This window comes from Tyto alba, unplaced genomic scaffold (assembly GCF_018691265.1).
Source record: "Tyto alba isolate M040663 unplaced genomic scaffold, T.alba_DEE_v4.0 Super-Scaffold_1, whole genome shotgun sequence".
Classification (NCBI taxonomy): domain Eukaryota; kingdom Metazoa; phylum Chordata; class Aves; order Strigiformes; family Tytonidae; genus Tyto; species Tyto alba.
Window position 1 is genome coordinate 7389142 of NW_024881261.1, and position 9309 is coordinate 7398450.

General features: G+C 43.7%; 1 protein-coding gene across 1 annotated transcript; it reads left to right on the forward strand.

The window, feature by feature from the left end:
• The first annotated feature begins 509 nt into the window (after positions 1-509).
• Positions 510-2464, forward strand: PRLHR (prolactin releasing hormone receptor). Its single transcript, XM_009971824.3, has 2 exons — positions 510-655; positions 768-2464. Exon 2 carries the CDS (start codon positions 954-956, stop codon positions 1986-1988), a length of 1035 nt encoding a protein of 344 aa, XP_009970126.1. The 5' UTR covers positions 510-655; positions 768-953; the 3' UTR covers positions 1989-2464.
• Positions 2465-9309: the final 6845 nt, after the last annotated feature.

Genomic DNA, 9309 nt, shown 5'->3' on the forward strand with positions numbered 1-9309 from the left:
GAGCAAACATTGTACCACCATTTGAAAATAAATTTAAATAAAATATCCTTTGTGATGCTAACTGCACATTTCTAATTCTAACTTCATTCAGCAGGTACGTAGCTGAGTCCCTCTAGTGGCATAAACGTTTATTTGGCTTTAGCATGTTATTAAAATTCTAATTTACAGTCACATTATAACAACAATTTCACAGGTAGCTCTTTTGGACACTCTGAGGGCTGAGGCAAAGCTAATCTTGGATTAGATATTGTGTAAGATGGTGTTAATGAATGTAAATTGATTTTTATCTGTGAGGGGCAATTATAGATGCACTGGAAGAAAAAGGGAATTTTTGAAAGGATATTCTAGAACTAATTACTACCAGTAAGAAACACGCAAAGAGCAACGTAATACCCAGGGCAGCCAATAGGGATAAAAGCTTAAACACAAATCTGTCATGACCTAGTAGTGAAGACTGTTTAAAAACACTGATCTCCACTTAGCTTGTAAATGCGCATCACCCTCTTTCTCACTCATATATTCTCTCTCCCTCTCTCTCTCTCTCTCTCTCTGAGATACACACACACACACACGCTCCTGGATTTGCAGAAGACAGACATCTAGGGCACTTCTTGGCATCCACAGGAAAATCATATGGGATTAAAAAAACACAGCAGTAAGTACTCATTGCATTAAATGTTTATTAAGTGGCATGCTGTCAAAACCTAGATTTAACAGTAAATGCAGGAGGACTTTAATGGAAATTGGTTGTATTCGATTTTTCTTAGGAATTGCTGAAAGCTTCCTCTCAAGGATTACAACTTCACCTTTTGCTTTTACGGATGCTTGTTTACTATCCATGTGGTAACCTCTGGACAGCCAGTAATCCATTCATTATCCACACTGATTGAGTGCAGGAGTAGTGCAGTGGCAACTACTTCACTCAGCTGACGGCAGACGACAAAAGGAGGGAAATGATGAATTCAGACAATTTAACCTCCCAAAGCTTCCTCTCTGCGATTCACAGCAACGCGAGCAATTTATTCTCAGGGCTCCAGTTTGTTCAGACCTTCAAGCCACTCATCATCCCCTGCTACTCACTAGTGGTTTTTATTGGTGTCATTGGGAATTACCTTCTCATTTATGTTATCTGCAAGACCAAAAAAATGCACAATGTCACCAACTTTCTGGTAGGCAATCTGGCTTTTTCAGACATGCTCATGTGTGCGACCTGTGTACCCCTGACACTCGCGTATGCCTTTGAGCCCAGAGGATGGGTATATGGGCGTTTCATGTGCTACTTTGTTTTCCTGATGCAGCCCGTCACTGTGTTTGTGTCTGTCTTCACGCTGACTGTCATAGCTGTGGATAGGTATTACGCCATGGTGCACCCATTCCGCAGGAGGCTCACAATCCCTATTTGTGCTTATATCCTGGCCGCTATTTGGCTGCTGAGCTGTACCTTGGCTGCCCCAGCCTTGGTCCACACTTACCACGCGGAGTTCCCAGAACTGGACTTCTCCATCTGTGAGGAGTTTTGGTTCCACATGAAAAGAGATCGCTTAGCTTACGCCTACAGCACCCTCATCATCACCTACATACTGCCTTTGGCTGTCATCTCCCTGTCCTACCTGAGAATCTCAGTCAAGCTGAAAAACCGTGTAGTCCCGGGCAACGTCACCCAGGGCCAAGCTGAGTGGGACCGAGCAAGGAGGAGAAAGACTTTTCGCTTGTTAGTCTTAGTGGTGGCAGCCTTTGGAGTCTGTTGGCTGCCTCTGCACATCTTCAACATGATAAAGGACATAGATATCAGCTTGATTGACAAGCAGTACTTCAATTTCATCCAGCTGCTGTGCCACTGGTTTGCAATGATGTCTGCTTGTACCAATGCCTTCCTCTATGCCTGGCTCCATGACAGCTTCAGGGGGGAGCTGAAGAAAATGTTTGCCTGGAGAAAGAAGAAAATTGGACCCACTACAAATTGCATTATGGCCAGTGTGGTGTTGTAAAAGACAGCTGGTGGGAGTTCACTTCCTTTGCACAGTAACACTGTAAGTCTTTTCCACCATTAATTAGTCCTGATTCCCGACATTTGTCCTCAGGGCTCAATTATGCCACCACAAGTCCCATGCATATCTTCCCCAGCATCTCCACTCCCACTGGAGGAGAGGCATATGTCAGATCCTAAAAATGTCTTTACTTCTTTGACAGGATTTAGAGGCCAAAGAGGTGTTAGCACAGTAAGGTATCTTTATGTAAACAACAGGTCCCTGCTATCAGTTTTGGATATTTCCTGCTGTACAGACGTGGGATCTGGGGACAAGGAGAAGCAAGGATTAATATTGGACCCAAATATCTCAGTGAGGACGTGCTTTGCATTGGGCAAAAATTAAATCTGCATATCTTTACAGAAACCAGTCTTTGGTACAGGATCCAGAGTGGAGGACTAACAGTATTTTTGTACTCCTCTTGGGTTAGTGCCATGCTGAAGAATAGCCTAAGGCTTTATGAAATGCCTTTCCTGGGCAGCTATCTCAACTGTGGGCAGGAAACCATGTTGGAAAGAGCTGCTATGAGCCTCCTTCTGCCAGCTGAGTTGTGCTGGCAGCAGCACTGTGCAGGGGTCTCCCCATTCCTGAGGGTGTGTGGGGTGATGGCATCAGCTCACCTGCACTCCCTCCAAGCTCCTCTGTACAAGACAGCTGGCTCTCTTGCGTGCCTGTGGCCCTTGGTGGGGTGTGCTACGTCTGCCCTGCGTGATTTTCTCCTTGCTGCTGGCTGAGTTGGATGGAGTAGCAGCCTTTGCAACACGGCTGCTCACCTGCCCACTATGACCAACTGTATTGGGCAGGAATCTGTGCTTTATGCTTTTTGAACCCAGCATCATCACGCAATCCTAAACCTCTTCTGTCTCGTGAAGCTGCAGCACAGCATGTAGCAAGGTGAGATGCAGTATCGCAAGAGGGGAAATAAAACCAGAGTGATGTTATTTCTGCGAGGTGCAACTGCAATGCAGAGTGTGCAACAGCCTGTTTGGTGGATTTGCTGACACTGTCATCAAGGATGGATAGACTGGAAACATAATGTGTAGTGGAAAATCATCCAAATAGGGGGACATTAAGACATACCACCGCTTTACCAACATTGAATTATATTCTTGCCATTGTCTTGTGTAATTGGAATTTGCTGACTCCACTGCAAGTCAGCTGCATTCCCAGCCAGGGGAGTGGATGTCGTCATAGCCTTGTCAGTGATGAGATGCTTTCCACTCATTCCTTGAGGAACTGATTTTGACATGTGGCAATGCTGCCATCAGTTTTGACCTCCAGAGACATCCAGAGACTTTGATACTGTCTTCAGGAGCGTTTCTGGAGGTGTCTGTTAAGAGAGAGCGGGTGGAAGCGGCTGTTGACGTTGAGCCATGTACAAGCATTGCGTGACCAGCCAAAGAAAGACCTGTCAAATGGAGTGGAGTGGCAAGTGCTCTCTTTTGAAGGAGCCTTTTGGGAAGAAACAATTTTCTTTGACATTCACCTTTCAATCAGATGAAGGAGTTAGAAGCTATAATCAAGCTAATGGTTTCTAGTTTCTTCCTTCCTCTGTCTGAACTGAAAATAGCTGAGGTAATAGATAAGGATAAAAGTAAAAGTTCTGAAACCAGACATCGTTTCTGAAGAGTTTCTTCCAGCCAGCTCAGCCAGAATCTGGGATGGCATGAGTAACTGCCTGATACTGAGCTGATATCAGCTGGAGAAGCAGCGCAGTCCAGGGATGGTTTGGGCCATGGTCAGCAAGGGCATCTAGCCAACCGCAACTGCACATGGCCAGAAACGTATGCGCTGCAAGGCAATGCAATTAGAAAAGAAGGGAGAGGAAAGAAAGAGAGGATGGTTTCTCTAGCTTGTAAATGTACTCCTACTGTGAAACTGTAAATATCATTTTGCCCATCAGCATTCAGTAAGCTTAATCTGTTTAAAAAAATACACAGATGCATATGCACACACTGGGAAAAGCATTGGAAAAATATTTGAAATCTCTTTTCACAAATTGCCTTAGAATTTCAAGCTGTTCTGCTGCTAGTAATGAGGAACTGAATATTAGAAGTTGATTACAGAGACGCTGAATCAAGGAGGTCCTTTTAAAGTGGTTGTCACTTGTGTTCACTCTGTGATTAAGTGTATCTCTCTTGCTTACCTTGATTTAAAGATTTGTATGAACTGTTAAATCATGTTTTGCTTTTGCTAAATTTTAAGAAAGTGTTTTTCCTTCAAGCTCAATATAGCAAGTTACTCGAATAACTGGTGATTATGAAAAAAACCCTTCCAAACAAACCAACCACATTTTGTAAGCTTTTTGGATTTTGTTTCAGGGCTCTTTTGAAGAGAACAAGGAGTAGGACACCGAGAGGGCACTGAAACAACACTACAAAAAGCAGCCTTAAATAACAACAAATTCCTGATATTTAGAGATTTTTTTTTTCAATTGAATTATATTACTTCAAGCTGTTAATTTGTTATTTTGTAAAGGTTAATTAGCATTGAGACAACCTCATGCCCTAAATACAGACAGCACTGTAATCCAGAGCGATCCAAAGCCCATTGGAGTAACTGGGAAGACTCTTGTTAACCACAGCAGGTCTGGGATCATTTCTTACATATCATGTTTTTACTCTCATTTGACAGCACCACAGTTTGGCTTATTAATGTTGTCTTGAATGTTAGTGAGTGCAGATGGCTGCTCAGAGAGCTGCACGAAGCAAACAAGAGGGGTTTCTCTATTTTGTTTTTCTTTTTTTCCTTGAGACAGAAATGAAGAGCTGTTCAGTGCATATATTATTCCCACAGTGACAGACGCACTGGGAACATCTCGTTACCAGCAGCCTCTGGAGCTGCTATTACAGCAGAGCTGAGGTCTGCCATCTCAAGGAGATCCTCAGGAGTGCCTAACATGGTGGGCTCCCTTGCTTAAGTGCTGGTTTAACCTGTCCATGCCTTGAATTTGTCAGGACTTATATTTGCAGCAGAAAGCTCAGAGCCTGCCCGTTGTTTAAGGCCCTTTGCACCCTGAAATGATACACGTTCCCCAGTCGTGGGCTCCTGAATCTCCTTCTCTCTCCTCAGTGGTTCTGCAGGGCCATTTTTCTAGGCTTTCCCTGCACGGTGTACAAACGAGGTCTGGTCTGGCCCCAAGCAGGCAGGCTGGGGGTCCCGCAGGCTGACAGGGACTGAGGCACAGCCACATTTACTCAGCCCCACCTCTGAATTGAGTCCCGAGAATCTCTGCTCAATGTAATTACTGTTTTCTCTGATATCCAGAGTAATAAACAGTAATAAGATTTAGACACATGTTGGTGTCCTTCTTTAATCCAGTTATGCAAATAATTATATTAAAAGCTGTCATGTGAAATGTGTTTGCTAATCTCCACCCCTCTCCAGGGAACTGCTGTAGTTATTTGAGGAACCAGGGCTCATCACTACAGTATTTTTGGTGGTATAATTTTTAATTACAATTTAAGAAATCATTACATGCTTTGATTTTATAAAGTAGCTCAGTTCGAAACTAGGTGAACCTATTAACTTTCCCTCCAAGGGTTTTAAGTTATTTCTTGTGTACATTCAAATCCAAGGACTCGTGCACTGCAGGGCAGCTGCTCTGCAGGCATGGAACAGGGTTTGCATCTGAGCCGAGGTATGGCAGAATGTTGTATGCTCCTTGTCTGCTGGGATTTCATTCCAGTTGTTTACATGTATCGAGAGACTTTTAGCAGATAAAGACCCAGGTGTTCTGCATTTTACAGCAGCAAATACATGCTATTTATGATGGCTCCTCTGGCTGTTCCTAAAGGACAGCCTCTGGTGAACACCCCTAGATGTACTATGGAGGTTGAACACATGCTCTGTGGTGGTGTTTTCAAGGAGATATCAAATGCATTAGCCAGCAAGTGAGTTATGAGAGCATGGGGAGTCATGGGCATTGGAAATGGAGGGCCCACTTAGGACCACAATTACTTGTAAAAATCACCTGGGAGATTTCACTGGGGCCAAGCCTCTACAGATCAGAAGGCTCTGTGTATCTTAATGTGGAGATTAACAGAGATATAGTAGGAGCTGACGAGGAGAGGCAGGGGAGAGAGATATGTCTTCACTTAAAGTGAAGAGCACAGATTTAGATAGCAGGAATTATAGTTTCACAATTTGAAGCTATCGTGCATAGCTGTTGGAAGGACTCACAGAACATTGTTCTAGCAAATACACTGTGTTTCCAATGTTTATAGATGCAGAAATGCTTGATCAAACATAAGCTACTCCCTGTGGTCAAACATGGGATTGATATTAAAAGACAATATAGTTATTAAACACATAAAAAAGTAAATCAGTATTTGATCAGGAATTGAAAAGCATATTAGATCATGAACAAAGGTCACTACATCTGAAATCAGGCAGACAAACTAAAACAGCAGTTAATCAAACCTCAGGGTCAGGTAGAGTCGATCTCTCCCCCACATTGAAAATGGCAGCTCAGAGCAGTCACCAAAGACTAACTTGTTTGTGCAGTGTAATCCTTTAAATAAATTTTCCTAATACTTGCATGAAGAAAACTGTGAGAGCTGTATTTGTATCATATTTGGGGAATGGCAGCTTAGCCGAGATGGGCAAAAGCAGATCCTGCCATAAGGCCATTACTCACAGGAGCATGGTGAATGCTTCCCAGTTGATAGATAGACTGGGAAAAACTGGTATTTTTCATACCAGCTGAACAACAGATGCTCTGTACAGTTTTAATTGAGTGAATCTTGCTTGTTGAGGTGTCAATAGTGAATTATAATTAGATGTCTGAGATTATGTAGTGTAGAGATATAAACTGAAAATGATACACCTGCAGCTGGGGAAAAAAAAAAAAAAAAAAGCCAAATTGGACAGAACTGTGCATCCATCAATCTGACCACTAGATGAGAAGAGGGTAGAGAGAGAAACAACATACTCATGGTAAAGTCAGTGCTCTCTTTGCCACTTCTGCATGAAAAAAAACATAATACAGATTTTTAGCTCCATCCTTCCCCTCTCACTGCCCATTATCTTTTTATTTTCTGAGAAAAAAAAATAAAGTTGAATTAGTCCTGCATGCCCTTGAGAAAAGGTTGCTAAAGGGTTAAAGCAAATATTTCTGCCTCATAGAAAGCATATGGAAATCAGGGAGGCTTTCTAAATTGGAGATCACCCTCTTCTCTCTTAAATTTCTTTCTGTGAGAAGAAATAACCAGTTGTTCACAGTGCCTGCACCTAACCATTTGCTGTGCAAGTCTGCAGCTGGCAGGAGCAAACCTGGCCTGTGCCACTCGGAGCACTGGTTTTTGTAGTTGTATCAAGTAAATACCCCTCCCCATACTCAGTGACCTCATTCTGGGTCAAAACCATCACTAACTCTGGTCCTTTGTACTCCATTTCCCTCCACATCAAAGAGTCTGCTGTATGGAAAGTCCCAGAGAGCAACTGCAGATGTATCAAAGGTACCCTGCCCATATTAATGGGACCTTTCCTTCAGAAATCATTTATCATACAGCCTGTTTCAAGAGCAGGTTTCAAGTACATTCTTACCGTGTACTGATATAACCACGTGGGCTGGATCTCCCCAGGCTGATTTAAATCAAGTTTTGTATATGTTTCTCTGCTCACTGCTCTCCCAGCCCTCCCCCAGACTTTTGAAACCATCAATCGACTAGTCAGTAGAAGCAGGAGCCTCAAGGATATTGAAGTCCTAGTAGCTATCTGAAATGAGGTGGAATACTAGCATTTTCTTGGTGCTCCCCAGACAAGGAAAAGACATCTAAGTGCTCTCTCTTTTAGGGACCCACCCAGGATTACCATTGATGGTGTAAGTGGTTCAGAACTAGTTACAAGATATCCAGGCTGCTTCCCGATAGGGTAAAAAGTGAAGGGTTAAGGGCACGAAGCTCAAATATATCTTATTGGGAGTTATGTCCCTTTGGGATCTAAAAATTTACTCTCCCTGCCAAGAAGCTGAAAGGTTGAATTTCTGCCTGTTGTTGCTTACTTTCTCTTTTTACAGCCTGCTTTGTTAAACTAGGTTAAGGAAGCTAGTAATTGATATAAATAATAAAACACAAATTCAGGCTCTTGCTACTTTGTGTCTGCAGCCCATTGGAAATCAATTTGGGATCACTGCTATCTATTTACAGCTGACTGGGCTCTCCATTCTTTGCATCTTATTTATGTTAATTATCACCATTACACTGTAATTTGCTTGTGTGTTTTTCTCTGCAGGGTATATACAAAAGGAGATGATGGCTTTAATCCCTACATCTACATTTCCTACAATTCTTACATTTCCATTAGGTGTTGGAGATGTTTTAGCAACAGCTAGCAGGACTGCAAAGAGAAGCTTGCTGCTTTCCAGCAGAACAATGAGATCTGCCTCTCCTGCTGAGCACAGTTCTTGGTTTCCAGATAACACGCTGGGAAGGCAAGTCTATGGCTCAGAGCAGCAAGGGGGGTTTTAGCACCGCGGTCTATGAGAGCCCAGCGATGTGCACGGTGCTGAGGATGGCTCCTACATGGCTCAGGTCCCTCCCAGCAACACCACCACCAGCGATGTGCTCGGCTGGAGGCAGCCGGTGCTCCCGTGAGGCCGGGCAGCGCGAGGTGTTCTCGCTCTGTCTACAGTTTCTCAGTCACAGGGAGTTGTGTTCAGCTACCCCATCACACCCAAGGCAAGGCAGGCCAAAGCTCCAGTGAAAATGTGGCAGCCAAACAACGTGGTAGCTGTGACGCCCTGTCTCAGGTTCCCATCGGTCACAGCTCAGGTTTGTGCAACCAGCTGCGTTTGGGAGCGGGGCAGCAAAGCAATGCGCTTTATTGTAAAACCAATTGGGCTCGTGGAGGCAGGGGAAAAAAAAAACAAAAAAGTTTATTTTTGGACTTCAGGCAAACAATAACCACCCAAAGGCTAAATCTATAGCCACCCGGATGATGTGTTTCTGTAGGAATGTGGGAGTTACTCAAGCTTTCTTGTGAGTGTGGTCCCTCACTCGCAGCATGTCAGTTCAGTGCACTGGATTTATTGCATCTTTCCTCCCATCCCTCAGCCGTACAGTGAGCTTGAAGAGGGGCAAGCCAGGTGTCTGCATGAACTGTTAGTATGAGAACTCTCCATGTATTCAGAGCCATTAGGGTATGGTCCAGAGACAGAGGGGTTGAGGGTGGATGCACTAATGAAAGGGGCTTTTTATACAAATAATTGAAAGCTTGGGGATGGGTTTCTGAGACAAGTGTTCAGCCAACCCACTCCTCAGCAACTGGATGCAACTCTGGA